Source organism: Hypomesus nipponensis, chromosome 14, assembly GCF_054491055.1.
Source record: "Hypomesus nipponensis isolate SF chromosome 14, ASM5449105v1, whole genome shotgun sequence".
NCBI classification, from domain to species: Eukaryota; Metazoa; Chordata; class Actinopteri; order Osmeriformes; family Osmeridae; genus Hypomesus; species Hypomesus nipponensis.
This window is the reverse complement of record NC_140374.1, coordinates 15,974,926-15,992,500: the sequence shown is the minus strand read 5'-3', so window position 1 is coordinate 15,992,500 and position 17,575 is coordinate 15,974,926. Positions and strand designations below refer to the sequence as shown.

At 50.0% G+C, this 17,575-nt stretch overlaps 1 protein-coding gene across 1 annotated transcript in view; it reads right to left on the bottom strand.

Annotated features, from left to right (window-relative positions):
• The window catches only part of brsk2a (BR serine/threonine kinase 2a), a 129,487-nt gene that overhangs the window by 7,654 nt on the left and 104,258 nt on the right, over nucleotides 1-17,575 (bottom strand). The window contains 9 exon segments of the mRNA XM_084672204.1: nucleotides 1,293-1,416; nucleotides 3,516-3,564; nucleotides 3,716-4,430; nucleotides 5,664-5,724; nucleotides 10,688-10,753; nucleotides 11,021-11,171; nucleotides 12,166-12,263; nucleotides 13,468-13,632; nucleotides 14,160-14,191. Of these exon segments, the coding sequence (XP_084528330.1) occupies nucleotides 1,293-1,416; nucleotides 3,516-3,564; nucleotides 3,716-4,430; nucleotides 5,664-5,724; nucleotides 10,688-10,753; nucleotides 11,021-11,171; nucleotides 12,166-12,263; nucleotides 13,468-13,632; nucleotides 14,160-14,191 (1,461 nt within the window).

Below are 17,575 nucleotides of genomic sequence, written 5' to 3'. Positions count from 1 at the left end.
AGAGAGAGAGAGAGAGAGAGAGAGAGAGAGAGAGAGAGAGAGAGAGAGAGAGAGAGAGAGAGAGAGAGATGGAGGCAAAGTAAATACGAGGGAGAGAGAGAACAGGAAGAGAGGAGAGATATGGGGAGTTGTAAGTGAAGAGATTGGAACTGAAGTGAGAGTTCATGTTTAATTTTGTCAACCACCTGTACCTGACAGGTTGAATGAACCACCACTACAACATTCCTATGCTGTGAAACAGAGATTAAACTCTAAACAGATTACAGCCACAAGGAGCAACCATGCATTCATAAACTCCTCCAGCTAAAGTAATCTTAAATCATCCAACACTCAACTCCTACTAAAATACATTTGTCGGAATGCTTCAGCAGTTTAGCTCTGAAACTGTCACGTTTCAGCTAGCTACTGGGGAAATTTGACATCCCATTAAGGGAGTTTGCTGAGGAGTATAATTCTAGATTTTTAGGTGCCAATCTGCTGTCTTGAATACAGCTAGCATAAGCTAGAGAGGAAAATAGCTAGCTCCAAGATGGGGGCAAGGTTTTGACATTAACCTGCATTGGCATCATTTCTGCTTTCCAAGAGTTTGTTAAGTCTAGGTGGTAAAATAGGCTGTAACATAAATAGTTCTGTTCATTGTTTAGGCTCAGTCACTGTTCACTTACAGATAGTACAGCGTCTCTATCTTTGTCTATCTCTCTCTGCCTCACTCATTTTCTGAATGTCTCTCCAGGTCTCTCTCGCTCCATCTCTCCCTCTCTCCTCTCTCTCTCTCTCTCTCTCTCTCTCTCTCTCTCGCCCTTCCACAACATTTCTCTCTCCGTCTCTCCCTGGCACCTCGCACACACAAACAAACACGTTCCCCCTTCCTCAGCGCGGCGACGCATCGAGGGCGAAGCATCTATATGCTAATTCCGAGTACCCTGTTTTGATTTCCCATTGACCTCCAGTGAGAGGCGTCAGTCGCCAAAGGGAGCCGGAGCGGAGGAGAACACCAGGTGCTCACTGAGCGTCCACATAAATTAGCCGCACACGGGAAGAAACGCCCGCGGACACGAACGAGGCCTGCCCACAACCAGCGCCAGTCAACACCACTGATGCGGCGGCGAAGACCCTCCTTCCAACAGCAAGCGCAAGCACGGCAACGGCTCCCAGGCTCCCAAACAAGACGACAGAGGGGATTGGAGAGAACAAGTAAAGGATGGAGGAAGAGAGAGAATGGTGAGAGCAGATGGGAGGAGGTGGGCGGAGGAAGGGGAGGGGGGGGAAGAAAACGGGGGGGGGGTCGTTACCGAGAGGAAGGCGTGGACGATGTCGGCCTTGATGGAGCTCAGAGGCTTGTCTCGGATCACGATGAAGATCTGCTCCTCTTTCTCCAGGCTGATGAAGTTACCGAACCACGACTTCTTGGCAAGTCTGACGACGGGGGAGAAGGTTTCCGTCAGTACTTAGCAACGCTACTTTGAATGTAATGTCTGCATAAATCTGGGACGATATTAAAGCAATATAATGTTTAGCGTGGGCCCATAAATTCCAAACTGCACACTAAAACTTTGCTACTCTTTACTTGGTTACCCCCTCCCTCCCCTCTCCTCTCGGCCCACCTCTTCCCTGCCCCTCTCCCCCCCCATCTTTCTCCGCCCCCCTGCCCTCCCCTCCTCCATCTAGGGCTCCCTGCTGGGTGAGAGGTCTGATTTATGGGTGAGGGTGTGGGGCGAGAAGGCTTAGCAGATGGATGCTCCCCCTGCTGCTAAAGAGCGATGTGGAGGGATAGAGAGATGGAGGATAGAGAGATGGAGGATAGAGAGATGGAGGATAGAGAGATGGAGGATAGAGAGATGGAGGATAGAGAGATGGAGGATAGAGAGATGGAGGATAGAGAGATGGAGGATAGAGAGATGGAGGATAGAGAGATGGAGCATAGAGAGATGGAGGATAGAGAGATGGAGGATAGAGAGATGGAGGATACAGAGAGGGAGGATAGAGAGATGGAGCATAGAGAGATGGAGGATAGAGAGATGGAGGATAGAGAGATGCAGGATAGAGAGATGGAGGATAGAGAGATGGAGGATAGAGAGATGGAGGATAGAGAGATGGAGGATAGAGAGATGGAGGATAGAGAGATGGAGGATAGAGAGATGGAGGATAGAGAGATGCAGGGTAGAGAGATGGAGCATAGAGAGATGCAGGATAGAGAGATGGAGGATAGAGAGATGGAGGATAGAGAGATGGAGGATAGAGAGATGGAGGATAGAGAGATGGAGGATAGAGAGATGGAGGATAGAGAGATGGAGGATAAAGACATGGAGGATAGAGACATGGAGGGATACTGGAGGTGTGGAGAAATGATAACTTGGCAGCTTTAGAGGGATGAAGGGATGAAGGGAAGGAGAGATGGATAGATGAGAGGGTGATGTCCCTGCTGCCATGGAGGGATGGGGTGTGGAGGGATGGATAGACAGAGGAACGTTTCTGCAATGGAGGGGATAGGGATGGATAGATGGAGAGATTTCATGCCGATATTATAGGATGATGATGATGCATCTGCTTTTTCATAATTTCTCTTTCCCGGGCGCCCCAGAAAGGAAGATCTCCTCTGGGAAATGAGCCCTTTCTGCGTAGGTGGAAAGTTTTTTGACATTTGCGCTGAGAGCAGAAGCTCTGTGTGTGTGTGTGTGTGTGTGAGACAGAGAGTGAGAAAGAAAGAAATAGAGAGACTGAGAGAGAAACTTGTTAGTATAATGGAGAGAGAGTGAGAGAGCGAGAAAGAGAGAGAGAGAGACAAATGAGATGAGATGAGAATAGTACTGCCAGCTGAACATCCATGTCTACCCCAAGTATACATGTGTACCTGCAGCCTCTTACACATCCTGGGGGAGCCTGTCTGGTTCCTGATCTGTACCAGTCTGACAGTAGCCAAGTCACCTCTCTCCATGTACATCACACACTAGTTTCATACTGTAACCAAACGTATGTTTCGGTGTAAATAGCACCAGAGCGCTATCTTCCATACAATGTTCAATGGAGCATGTTCAGTTCACCTGCTACATGCACTCGTGTGTGTTTATGTGTGTGTGTGAGCCAACTGTATGTACTGTATGTATTCCATGTGTGTGTGGAAAGGCAGGGGGTGGGGAGGTCTCCAGTCCCATCTGTAGTGTACAGACTGACTCCCCCCTCACACCCCTCCCCCCAGCCAGAAGGTAGTGATCCAGTCATGCAAACTGATCTAGGCCAGCCAAGCGCTTCTTGGACCCCAAGAACAGCATGAGATCATCGGAACTACCCGGCCCCACACCAGCACCCACCCGCTTGCCCCCCTCCCCCCCCCCCCAATCAGAGTGTCCCCCTGTACCCTCCCTCTCCCTCCCTCCTGCCTTCAATCTGGACCGGAATTTGAACAGACTTGAAAGTAAACCTGTCTTTAAACTGGACGCAAACAAATCTGTCTGAACTGTGATTGAGGAGGAGAGGTGCAGAGGGGGCGATGGTGGAGGATGGGGGACGGTACTCACTCCGGGGAAGACTCCGGTGTTAGGCTGGACATCTCCTCCTGTGTTGGGACTGGAGACAGCAAGGGTGAGAGAGGTCAAAGGTGAGAGACAGGTCAACGGAACAACAACACCCTAGACAGTTGAATACAGTGCACGGGTCTTGAAATGCGACTGACAGCCATTACGGCCCCGCCGTGATGGGAACCCCCCATCCCGCGTACCTTGGAGTTTCCTGCGGTGGAAGCGTGGCGAGCCCAGGAAACTGTTCTTGATGGAGTTGAGGCGCGTCCTCCAGGGCATGCCCCCAAAGGACGGACTGGGCGGGGGCGTGGGGCTGGGCGTGCCTGACGGGCTGTCCTTGGGCGTGTGCACCGGCGTTCCCTTGGGGGTGGGGAGGGGGCTGCCCCGAGGGGAGGGGTGGGGGGTGACCTGTATTATGGGAATAGATTTGGGGGGGTGGTCAGCGCTCGGAGAGGGCGTCACCGGGTGGAAGTGGTGCAGGCGGATGGGAGAGAGGGGCACCATGGGGGTGAAGGGCACAGAGAGCTGGGGACAGGCGCCCAGGGAGGGCCGGTGGGGAGCCTGGGGGCTTCCAGCCAGAAGGGAGGTGCAGGGGGAGGCCGAGACCGAAGAGGGAGGCTGACAGGGGGTGGGGAGCTTCAACGCGGGGGTGGAGGAGAGGTCCTGGTTGGAGTCGGGGAGGGGGTTGGAACGGGTGGCATGGAGGGGTTTAGGGGCCAGTTTGGGCTTGGCGGGGAGGGTCATGGTTCTCTGGTGCGGGAAGAGGAAGGATTGGCTGTGGGGGGTGAGGGAGTTGGGTGTGGGGGTGCAGGCGCCTGTCCGGGTAGCTTGGTGCTCCGGGGACGGGCAGGGGCTGCTGTTGGGGGACAGGGACAGATCTGGGGACTGGGGAGGCACACAGAACTTTCTGACAGGCTGGGGGTAGAGAGACAGAGAGAGGAGGGTGGTCGGGAGGGGGGGGGCAAGCAACAAGCACAACCAGCACCAATGACAGTTAGAGGAGAAATGGAAACACATGCACAGACAAAGACAGGCACACACACAGAGAGGGGGGGGGGGGGGCAACACAGCAAAGATACAGCCAGACAAACAGCCAAGGCACAGAGAAGCAGGTGAGATGTAACACACACGCGAGCACGCACACACACACACGCACGCACACACACACAAAGGGAATGGAGAAAAGAAAAAAGACAAAAAAAAAACAACAACATGCAGTTAGCCCACTGGGCCAAATCAATCAGCCAGTCAAAATGCAACAATAACTAAATTCAAGAGAGAACAACAAAAGAGCAGATTGAGATTCAGGAGAGCATTCAGAACTGAGGAGAGAAATGAGAATAGAAGGATTCCTCCTCAGAGGGAGTCCACAATGATCCGCGGATGGGGAATATGTCAGTCAGAAGCGCTCACGCATGCACGCGCGTACGCATGCACAGACACACGCGCAGATTGATCCGACAGGCAGACAGGTGAGTGAGAGAGCAGGCCAGCCTTGCGAATGAGCGATGGCAGAGCTGAGGACAAGGACAAGAGACACCCTGTGTATTCAGATGGATCGGTAGGTAACAATGGCCTGGCTGGGGAACAGAGACAATCCTACTCAGGAATGGTGGGCATGTTGGCGACAGAGCTGGAAGCAGCTTTTGAGACCATTGCCACATCAAACTCCTTTCCTCCACAGCACGCGATCAAGGGCAGGTGGGGGGGGGGGCGTGTGAGGCTGTGTGAGAAGCTGTGAGGCCGGATGAGGCTGTGAGAGGCTGCAAGGTCATGGGAGAAGCTGTGAGGTTTCGTGAGAGGCCGTGTGAGGCTGAACGAGGCTGGGACTAAGATGCGGAGAGGGTACGGCTGTCTGGCTAATCGAGCGGCCTCTATGATCGTTCAGCCACTCCAGACCAGTCAGCTGGAAAGTTGTGCCACGAGCCTCCCTGGTCTCATGAGCAGGAGGGGGATTTCACCCAGCATTCCCTGAGCTGGATTTCCACAAAGCTCAGAACCCAGAGAGGAGGATGAGGAGGAAGATGGGCCTGAGAGAGGAGACTGTTCCCAGCTCTCCTCCCGTGTGTGAGTGTCTGTGTGTTTGAGAAAAAGACTGCATGTGTGAGGGTGGGTGGGGCGGGGGGGAGGGGGAGGGGGGGTACTTACCCGTGGACTGCTGAGAGGACTGGTGGAGAGACCAGAGGAGGCTCCACTGATGGACCGTGACCTGGAGTAGACACACACACACGCACACACAGTTAGTGTATGACACTATGGGTACACCCGTGGATACAGTAGGAGAGGTTAGAGGTCAGATATGAGGCTGAGGTTAAGCATGATGCCAAAGTACTAGAGCAGATAACAGCAAACACAAGCACAAGGGTTACTACCAAGCCCCCATACGACCGTGATACTGCGCGTACACATACACACACACACACTCAAACTCAGAAGAAACATTTATAATGTGAATGGGAGGAATTCGGAGAGCTTCCCTCACACGCTTCAAGGGTTTAGAATGTTGTCTTTATGAAGCTAATGCACCAACATGTGGATTCATTTCTATCCCTGGATGTATTTCCCAGCAGATGCTGTCCATGACCTCAGAGAGCTGAGACGAGCCAGACCACAACGGGCCAGTCACAGGACAATCTGTCAATCTGGCTGCATCACACATGACAACAACTCGCATCCACTACAACACTGACTGTCTCTCTTTCTCTTGGTCTGACAGTTTCTCTTTCTCTTGGTCTGACTCTCTCTCTCTGTCTCTGTCTGTCTCTCTGTCTGTCTCCGTCTGTCTCTCTGTCTGTCTCTCGATTCTACCAGTCAGTTATTTTAAAGTATTCAGACCTGTTCTGTATGATAGGTACTGGAGATAGACTCCCACACACACACACACGCACGGATGGGCTGAAGTGGTCACGCAGACTGAAATAGAACAGAACAGAGAGTATCCTAACAGATGTCAGCACAAAAGAAATAAACCCACGCCACGCATCGACAGTACCTGAGTGTGTGCGCGCGTGTGGAGATGGTACCTCGTTGCTAGCGTGTCTCTAAAAACAGAACAGCTGACAGGTGCTATCTCCTGTTTACAGAGGCGGGAGTGTTCCACCTTGAGCCTCCCAGAGATGCTTTCACTAGGCCCACATCACATGGACCCCTGCTCTGGAGGTAAACACAGCCTGCTCTCTGCGGCCAAAATCGCACCCAACCAGAACTGATGCGGTCGGATCAGAAGCGACATGAGGAGGGTCATGCCCCTGGTTGTGTCTATCTGGAGCAGGACATCAGTACCTCTGTTGAGAGTTTAGAGATGAATTATTATAGATGAGTGTTTTTATGTATTTATAGAGGGGAGGCATGCAGCCCAGACATCATCTGTCATTCCCCAAATGGAAACAAGGAGTCTTTGTTAGGAAACACACTGAGAGAAAATGAAGAGCCTGCCCTTCAGTTTGTGTTTGTGGGAGTGTGTGAGAAAGAAAGGGAGAGATTATATGTCTGTCTCAGCAGTCTATTGCTGACCCTAAACTTTTTAAATAAGCATCCTCACCTCCCTGAAGGCGTGTAAGTGTGTGTGTTTGTGTGTGTGTGTATGTGTGTGTGACCAATCTTTGTTTCAGAGGTCCATCAAGTACACCCGTGGGGTGCAGTGGTGCACTGTGGGAGATGATATGAGCACAAGGGTTTCTAGAAAGAGGACATGGAATCAGTTCAACCCAGAAGCAGACAGAATGCCTGGTGGCACTAGGACCTGGAGGCAGACAAGAGTGTTTAGTTGTGTGTGTGTGTGCGTGTGTCTGTGAGAGAGATAATTTCTGTCTCAGTAGTCTATTTCTGTTCCCAAAAGTTTCCCATCAACCCTTGTTTGGAGCTCTCATGCCCTGTGTGTGCACGTGTGTCAGTGTGCCCGTGTGTGTGTGTCAGTGTGCCAGTGTGTGTGTGTGTGTGTGCGCCCTATGTGAAAGAGTTCCAGCGCCATCTGTAATGCATATCATAGCGCTCAGAGCAAATCTTTCTTCAGATCCAAACTGTCGTAAACAGGAAAATAATTTATCTCTCAGCAAGGCGGCCAAAACACATACAGAGAATGTTAATATCCCCCCCCCCCAATCTCTTACTACTCAACATCCACAAACACTGTGGAAATGAGTGGGATTTGTTTAATTTGCACTTATCTAAACATACTCAATAAGTATGCAGCTATTAAAGAACAATTTAAGATCACAAGAAGACACACTACAGTCAAAATAACAGAATGACTCCTCATGTAAACATTGATTTCTAATTTATTTATGTGCCATTAACTTTCCCTCTGTTCCACCAATACCTCTGGGCTATATTTTCAATCCAAAGTTTGAGACTCGACAACATTTCGAAACATTCTAATGTTTGACATTTGTTATGTTAGCAAGGTGGCAACAACCAAGAGCCTGTGATAACATATGACAACACCACACTGAAAGTTACAATGTGGTTTGGATACAACTAATTACTCATCTTTCTAAGGTTAGAGAACTTGGTTCACTAGTCTGCTGACTCACTACTGTACAGTACACACTACTGTACTCACTACTGTACAGTACACACTACTGTACTCACAACTGTACTCACAACTGTACAGTACACACTCCTGTACAGTACTCACTACTGTACACACTACAGTACACACTACAGTACACACTACAGTACAGTACTCACTACTGTACTCACCACTGTACTCACTACTGTACAGTACACACTACTGTACATTACTCAGTACTGTACTCACTACTGTACAGTACACACTACTGTACTCACTACTGTACAGTACACACTACTGTACTGTACTCACTACTGTACAGTACACACTACTGTACATTACTCAGTACTGTACTCACTACTGTACAGTACACACAACTGTACTGCACCCCACTACTGTACAGTACACACTACTGTACTGTACTCACTACTGTACTCACTACTGTACAGTACACACTACTGTACTCACTACTGTACAGTACTCACTACTGTACAGTACACACTACTGCACTCACTACTGTACAGTACAAACTACTGTACAGTACACACTACTACACTCACTACTGTACAGTACACACTACTGTACGCACTACTGTACAGTACACACTACTGTACTCATTAATGTAATCACTACTGTACTAACCACTGTACTTCTATGCCAACTACTGTATTGTACTAATGACTGTATAGCTAACGTCCTGTGTGAACTACTGTACATAGTCCTGAGATACAGACGGGTGTAAACCAGAAGAGGGGAGGGCTGGTGCAGCACAGTGTGACCGAGGTCTGCAGTGAAGACCCAGACATAGGAGGCTTTACTGTGGACAGTGTCTGAGGTAGAGACATGTCTGTTGTCACGTCTTAGATAATGTTTACTCCTCTGCTCCCCCCTCTCCCCCCTCTCCCCCCTCTCTTTCAGAGCCAGGAGAGATCAGGCCTGTCGTAATAGATGTTTCAAAGCCAGGATGATTCCTGACACACTCTGATCTAAAGTTTTCAAAAGTCTCTAAGCTGTCGACAAAACTTTGCTGTTTGAGAGAGATAAGGTTACATTCACACAAATTCAATCAAGTATTTGGACATCAGTATAGTACGGCTGGACGTGCCCACAAACATACTTGATAGAACACACGCACGCACACGCACACACACAAACAGACACACACACACATGCATGTGCACACGCACACCTCTCCATTACAAAAATCCTTTGAGGCATACAGCCACACAAGGGTAGGATGAAAGAGGAAAAGTTTTGAACAGTTTTGACAACACCAACATACATGGTGGTACTGGTCCGTTGGGTGGAGGTGGGGGGGATGTGGGCTGTGACTGGTCCTCTTGGTGGAGGTGAATCAGAACCCCCCCCCCCACACACACACCTCCACCCCCACCTGTCCATCAGGTGACAGACAACCTGCAGAGTTAAATGGCTGTTTCCTCCACCAGCAAAGCAATCCCAAACTAACAGAGGGGGGGCGCGGGGACCAAACGCATTCACATACAGGACACCCAGGGAGGGAGAAAGTAGGGGAGGGACTGATGGGGCGGGGTGTGGGGCTGGGGGTGGAAGAAACAAACTAAGTGAACAGACCATACAGGCAGAGGGGCGAGATGCAGGGGAACTTTTCTTTCTGTCTCTGGAGGAGGAGGAGAGAGGGAGGGAGGGTAGGAGCAGAGGAGGAAATGGAAAACAGGGAAATGAACCCTGAGCGTGAAACTGAGCTGCGCCGTGGGCACAAGCCCTGAACCGGAGGGGAACAGATGAGAGGAGTGAGGGATATGATGAATGTGGCAAACAGGATTTTCCCCTAGGATGAAGCCTGTCAACAGACACAGAGGGAACAGCTGGGATGGTCTTTCTTAGGGGGTCAATCTCCTTTATTGATGAATCAAATTCGATTATCAGATAGATATTGAAGAACAATAGAGGGTTGTAGATTGCCTTGAAACCGATCAACCATCAAGCAATTCCCCAGCTGGTGTCAATCACCAGTAGTGATTAAAGAGGACTGGGTTGTCTCTGACTCACTGCCCCCCCCCCCCTCCCATGCAATCTCCTCAGACAGTACTGATGCGTCACACCCTTTGACAGGGAGCATGTTATCAGGATATTGGTTTGTGGAATAAGCTGAGAGCTGGAGATGTGTGATGGGGCTGCAGTGACTGGTGATGATGACGGCTGTGTCACTTTGCTGAGATATCGGAGTATTCTGCATAAGAGGAAATGGGACTAACTGACTTGACTGAGTGGAAGAGGAGATAGCAGTCGGGAGATACAGCAGAACATTACACTGAAATTGATTCCATCGAGCGCGTTCGATTTAAGGAAATGTCGAATTTAACTTTTGTCTAATTCATTTTGCTCACATCTAATTCAATTGCTGTCACAAAACATTTGTAACCAGTACTGTGCTGGTCACACTGTGAGGTGGACGACCTTTTAAAATGGCTCTGTTCGAATTGGATCTGTCAGATTTGCTGGTGTTGCTCTAACTGTTTTAAATTCATCTCCTTCTGAGGAAAGTACCACTGCATCTCTACCCTCCCCCCATCATCTGTGCAGGGGTGAGAGAGGGGAGGTGGATGATATGGGGGTGAGGGGGAGGAGAGGGTTGTTTTACCACGGTAGAGTAGGTGTGGTGGGGGTGGGGAATGAATACCTTTCATCCTTGTTGCTTTTGGAATTGGCGTCAGTGATATCCAAGCTTTTACTGAACACAGTCTTACTACATCGAGACAGAAGACAAAGGCAATAGAGTGTCAGTCAGTGTGCGTGTGTGTGAGAGAGAAAGAGAGTAGGCGTGCTAGTGCGTGCGTGCGTATCTGTGAGCGTGTGTCAACAAAGAGATCCGAGCCAACAGCTGTCAGCCAGCCCTGCTAGCCTACAACTACTCCAAGCTTTCAAGGTGCAGTCATCACATCAGGCTGGAGGAGCGAGATGAAGACCCCCGCCGTCACACACTCCGCGTCCAGGCAGGGGGGTGTCCCGTTACCTCTGTCCGTGCTGCGTCATGTCGATGGCCCGACGCGCCGGGACCGGAGACCCGCCGTCCGTCACGCTGAGGACCTCCATGGACTTCCTCTCCGGTCTCCTCTTGCCATGGCGGTTCAGCATGGGGGAGTCCACACGCTTCCTGGGGGGGTCTGGGGGAAGGGAAGGTGGGGGCGGGTAGGGTGCAAGGGGGGCAATTGAAACTGATTGTTTTGGCTGGAGGGTCATAAGCAGGGAGGTCGGTGAGGAGTGCATGTCAAGGGCAAGCTTGAAGATGTGTATCCAGGTGTGTGTGTTGGTCGGATCATTAACATATCTATTGTCCCCATGGTATTGACATTTAGACTGACAGGATACATGATCCAGGCTGTTTAGATTGCCCACTGAAATTCTGTTGAAATACCATCGCATGTTGCTTTGGATAATGAAAATGAATGAACGAAATGTCAAACGTAATATGATTAGAAGGCACTGACAGTATTGTATGGGCCCAGAATGTGAGAATATGTTGTAGCTGATAACACCTCATTTACCCTAAATGAGGTTTCTCCATTAATGTCTCCCCATCTGAACCATATCTAAATATATGAGTCGAGAATGTCACCTAGTTGACTCCCCCCTCAGGAGGTTGAGTCATGTGCTGTGAGACAATGATGTCTCTGTCAACAACCTGCTGTCTGTTCAGAGAGACCTCTGATTTCCTCACCAATCAAGCAGTCCATTTCCTGTCGACACCCCTGTGTAACATTTGGAATTTGGACCAAGACTGTTCACTTGGTCACTAGTCAGTGGGATTCCAATTCCATTAGATTTCGATCAAACGAGGACAGCGTTAAAATAGCAGTGACCATCATCCTTCTGTTCAAAATAATCAGTCCCTTGTCTTTCTCAAGGAACACTGACATTCTAGGAGGTTTGTCGCACTGCAGTGTTCCAAAAGGGTTGTAGTACAAGACCCATTTGATTAAAACTTCTCAGATTCTGTCTCTGTCCTTCTCAGGCTCTGAGCTCTGGAAACGGATTTGCTTTTTGAGAAATGCATTTTCGAGCATCTGATGTTTTGCACAGTAACAATGTAGCAACAAAATAAGGAATGAGACACTTGTGTGTGTTTACGGTGGTACCGTTTCCCGTTCCCTGTCTTACCAATCTCGTTGCGAGGAGGCAGGTTCTGGTCCTCGTGACTCGGGTACCTCTCCTTCCTGTCCAGCAACAGGAAGTAAATCATCTTCTCCTGGTTGTCACTGTGGGTGACAGAAAAAAAGCCATGTCCATATGCAGACACTCACTTTGATTTCTTGCTCACAGAATCACACACACACACACACACACACACACACACACACACACATGCAAACAGACACTCCAACACACATAACCGCACCCAACCACACAGTCCCGCCCGAAAAACACATCATTAATAAAATGACTCATAGGAGATTAAGCATGTTCGTTTTGATAGCAAAACAAAAAAATGCACAATCCTTGTTAAAAAGTGAGTTTAGTTTGAAAGTTGATGGCTTCTGTTTGAAGTCATTATGCCAGCATTGAGCCTTGCCCCATTAAGATGATCAATAGAAGCCTGTCATCCATTACGTCAACTATAAAGTTGTGAGAAAATATTGTCACATTATGAGTTTCTCAATTACATTTTCTTACATAGACAGAAGAGCTAAAATCTAAGTTTATAGTCCAATCTCCTAACTGTGGTAAGAAAATTAAATCAGACTGACACAAGGAGATACAATAACAGCCGGGGAGAGCAGAGCAGAGCAGAGGAAAGGCGAGGAGGGAAGAGGGGAGCAGAGGAGAGAAAGACAAGGAAGCAGGGGAGCGAGGGAACTGGTGCTACTAGTTAGATAACAGTGATTCTAGCTGGATTACAATGATAGTGGGCACACCGACCCACAAACACACACCCGCGGTACAGAAGCAATCCCAGCAGAGAGTGTTTTGCGTGGTGTGAGGTGGATTGCAGGAGCAGTAGGGCGGTGCTGGTGTGTGTGTGTGTGTGTGTGTGGGGGGGAGGGATATAACCAGTAGCAACCGGCTTAAGCGGTGTGTGATAACAGCAAAGTGATCTATGGGTCCTGACATCCAAAGCGACAGGTTCAAAGGATTTCATAAGCGGCGGGGAACAAGCCAAGGCCTCTGGCGCTCAGAGACCTTCCCCCCTCCCCTCCCTCCCCTCCCTCCCTCTCCCACCCTGTCCTCTTTTTCACCGTTCTGCCTTATTCTTAAAGCATGTCACTCTCCCATCCGTTTTGATGTCCTATCTCACTCTGGCCCTGTCCTCTTTTGTCCTCTCCACTCTCCCTCTCTCCTGAACCACACCCGACCGTCCACGTTCCTTCTCCGCCCCTTGGCCTTTATCTCGTCCCTTTTCCTCCTGATCTGGGACCCATCCGCGATCCCTCCCTCCTTGCCCCCCTCCACTCCTCCACCTACTCGTCATTGAGCAGGTCCTTCATCAGTTTGTTCTTGTCCCTGAAGCAGCCCAGGGAGTGCATGCTGTCCAGGACGTCGGGGTCAATGTCGTCGGCGGACGGCAGGCTGCGGATGGTCACCTTCCTGGGTACGGGCTGCTCTGGCTCCGGCTCGTTCTTCCCTCCTCTGGAGAAAGAGCGCACACACACGTGCACACACACACACGGAAGAGTTAAGGTATAGAGTTACACTGAGGTGCATTCCCGGTCCCAAAGGACTGTGACACACACACGCACGCACAGGAACACACACGCACACAGTCACACACATAACCGCTTTAGGATGTCTCCTCCGTTTACTTTCTCCTCCCTCTCCATGAGAGGAGGAGGAGAGGGGAATGTGAAGAGACAATTCTCCCTCCGGACTGGGGATCTCTAACCTTGCTGTTAACATGGCGACGCTGTGCCATTCATAACAACCAGCCAGCCAGACAGTCATGCTAGACAGCTAGCCTGCCAGCCCGCCAGCCAACTAAACCAGGCATCCAGCCACATCCTGTATACAGCTTATCTACAAACAGTAAACAGCCACTCAAAACACTGTGAACCAGTGGTGGAGCCCCAATAAAATACGGATAGAGGAATGGGCAAAAAGAAAAGAGGAAGAAAGAAGAAGGAGAGGAGGGGAGGGGGGGTGGACCGAAGAGTACTTACATGTACCACGTATGCTTCTGAATCTGATCTAACTGTAAAAAAAAGAAAAAAACAGAGTTCAGTTAGACAGGCAGCAACACAGACAGACATTCGCCTGCAACTATGCAAATCAGTTGATCTTAAGCAACAGACAAAATACATCAATAAATGAGTGAGGGGTAGGCAGGCCGGCTGGGAAACGGTGTGGGAGGGGGAGGGTTGTAAATGAAAAGAACCTATTGAATCGTCTGTGGACATGATTCTAACAGTTCTCTAACACCTCGCTAAGCACTGGGGATTGGTGGAGCTGAATCAATGAAAATACATGAGACGGGAGAAGATGCTGCCATTCCTGTGGTTAAGACCTACACAAAGAGGCAGAGAGAGAAAGGGAAATAAAGGAGAGAGAAGAGAAAGAGAGAGAGAGAGAGAGAGAGAGCGAGAGAGAGAGAGAACGAGAAAAGGCTCCAGCCTGATACAAACGACCATCATCTCAAACACACACATTATCTAACCCCAGCCAAAGGGCTCTCTCTCCCCTCCTCTCCCTGCCCTGGCTAGCCTTGCGATGCGTTGGCATCTACCCAGTGCCCTGTGGGCAGAGAGAGAACACATATTTGCCAGCTTTGGCAATAAAGCAGTTACTGAGTCTGAGAGAGGGCAGCTTGCGGGGGGGGGGGGGGGGGGGGGGGATGGAGGGAGAACAATAAGAAGAGGATGAGAGAAGCAGCTGTCCGGCAGAACGAGTCGACGATGCGATGTGTGAGCTGGAGGGCTGTATCGATGTCATCGTGAAGCGGTGGATCAGGAGGCTCCCTGTTGAACGCAGGGCTCAATAGGAGTCCAGAAGACTCCAGAGGGACCACAGGGCTCAATAGGAGTCCAGAAGACTCCAGAGGGACCACAGGGCTCAATAGGAGTCCTGAAGACTCCAGAGGGACCACAGGGCTCAATAGGAGTCCTGAAGACTCCAGAGGGACCACAGGGCTCAATAGGAGTCCTGAAGACTCCAGAGGGACCACAGGGCTCAATAGGAGTCCTGAAGACTCCAGAGGGACCACAGGGCTCAATAGGAGTCCTGAAGACTCCAGAGGGACCACAGGGCTCAATAGGAGTCCTGAAGAGGGACCAGAGGGACCACAGGGGGACCACAGAGGGACCACAGGGCTAAATAGGAGTCCTGAAGTCTTCAGAGGGACCACAGGGCTCACAGGGCTGCATCACATACCCTCTTAGCTTTGTTAAATTGCTGCACTAGTCCACACTTGACCGGTGGGGATCTCATTCTATTACGACTGAAACTGTTAGCTGCTCCTGGCATTCTCTAATCCCTGTTCTCCTCTCTGTCCCCCCCACACATCCCTTGTGGTGTGGGGGGTCTGAGCTGTCAGGACCTGCCTGGTCGTCGGTCTACCAACGCTGGACCAGGTCGTCAACCGGAAACCAGCCTCCATGACGGCCAACAGCGAGTTTCCAGGTCCCATCCAACGTCTATAAAGCCGAACAATGGATTTTTGGTGTTTCAAAACCCATTGACACTGTATGACTATGTTTAGCTTGTGTTCTGCTCCTCTCTCTTGCCAACCGTCTCTGGAGGAGGGGATCCCTCTCTGAATTGCTCCTCCCAAGGTTTCTTCCATTTTTTCTCCCGTTGGGAGTTTTTCTGGGAGTTTTTCCTTGTCTTCCTTGAGGGTTTAGGTTGGTTGAGGGGCAGTTCTATGGGCATATGTGAAGCCCTCTGTGACATGCTTGCGTGTAAAAAGGGCTATACAAATAAATTTGAAAATTTGAATAGGAGTCCTGAAGACTCCAGAGGGACCACAGGGCTCAATAGGAGTCCTGAAGACTCCAGAGGGACCACAGGGCTCAATAGGAGTCCTGAAGACTCCAGAGGGACCACAGGGCTCAATAGGGCGTCCAGTCCTTCAGCCCCCTCACACCAAACACATCCCCAGTGCACTCTCCAATGACGGGAAAGCAATTACTTTGGCGTGTAATGTTGAGTGAGGGCTGTAAGCACGGAGAGATTAACAGCAGTTTGCTGGCCCTTCAGTGGGACTCTTAAGCTGCTCTGTGAACCTGGGTCTGCCTGGTGGTGAGGGAGGATGGTATGTATCTGGCCACATCAGCTGTCACGCAAGTGGATGTGATCGCTGTCTAGGTTATCGTCAAAGTCCCTGCATAAGTGTGTTTGTGTGCACTCGAGAGAGTGTGGATGTGTACACCCCCCCCCTCCCCCCCCCCCCCCCAAAAAAAAAAACAACAAAAAAAAAAGATCTGACTGATCAGATATCATCACCAGCACCTTCTCTTCCTGAGTACAGCCCTGCTGGGTGTGTACGTGTATTAAATATGTGTGTGTGTGTGTGTATCGGCAATGTGCATAGTATACAGTCTGTGCACGTGTGTATTTTGTGTGTGTATTTAGTATATGTGTGTTTGTGTGTATCTATTGTGAGCATATTTGTGTGTGTTTGTGTGTATCTGCTATGTGCATGTGTGCGTGTGTTTTGTGTGTGTGTGTGTGAAACATATGGCTGTCCATCAGAACAGTGGGAGCCCCTTGGGGGGAGAGAGCAGAGAGGACCCACTGTGTTGTTGACAGGAGTGCTCTTTTTCCAAAGAAATCTGTCGAACACTCACATCCTTCAACCATGCAGGTGGGATAATGCGTGTGAGGGTTGAATTCTGAATGTGTTCTCTTTGTCCTGCTGCCTTTGGGATCGTCTCAAGACAAAAGCTTAACTCGTGGGGGCTTGTGAGAGACAAGATCTCATAATACAGACACATCTAGAGAGAAATAGAGAGAAACAAATTCAAGACAAAGCTAAGAGACGTGCAGACAGACAGGAGAGACATTGTCCCAGCCCCAGGACTAACAGGCCCTCAGCCCATGATGAGGGGAGGACTCTGACTTCCTCAGAGTCTACACGTTCTCAGACAAAGTAACAGGAGGACAGAGGCCAGATAGCATTAGCTTCAGGCTCTAGCTGCTCACAGAAAATGAAGAAATGCCTTTCTGGACTAAAGCCCTTAAGCCTGTAGAGATTCCATCACCTCCTTTTTTATGATGGTGTGTGTGGGGTTGTGTGTGTGTGTGCTTGTGGTTGTGTGCGTGTGGTTGTGTGTGTGTCCGCGTGTGGTCGTGGGCAAACATCTCAACTCGGTTGAAGTCGTAGCTAGTATGACTCAACAGCATTCCAGCCAGTGAGCATGGAGAAACAACAGCAATGACCTGGGCTGAACCCCGTGATGTCACAGCGAGCTGAACCCTAGTGATGTCATTGTAACCCCAGGCAGGCAGCTGATTAGCTACTGCAGGAGCCAAAGCTAAACTCCAGGAACATGCCTTCCAGGGGCTTTTGACATTCTGCTAACTCTGTCCCCTCAGACCAGAGACAGGCAGGGGAGGGAGAGAGAAAGAAAATGTGTTTGGG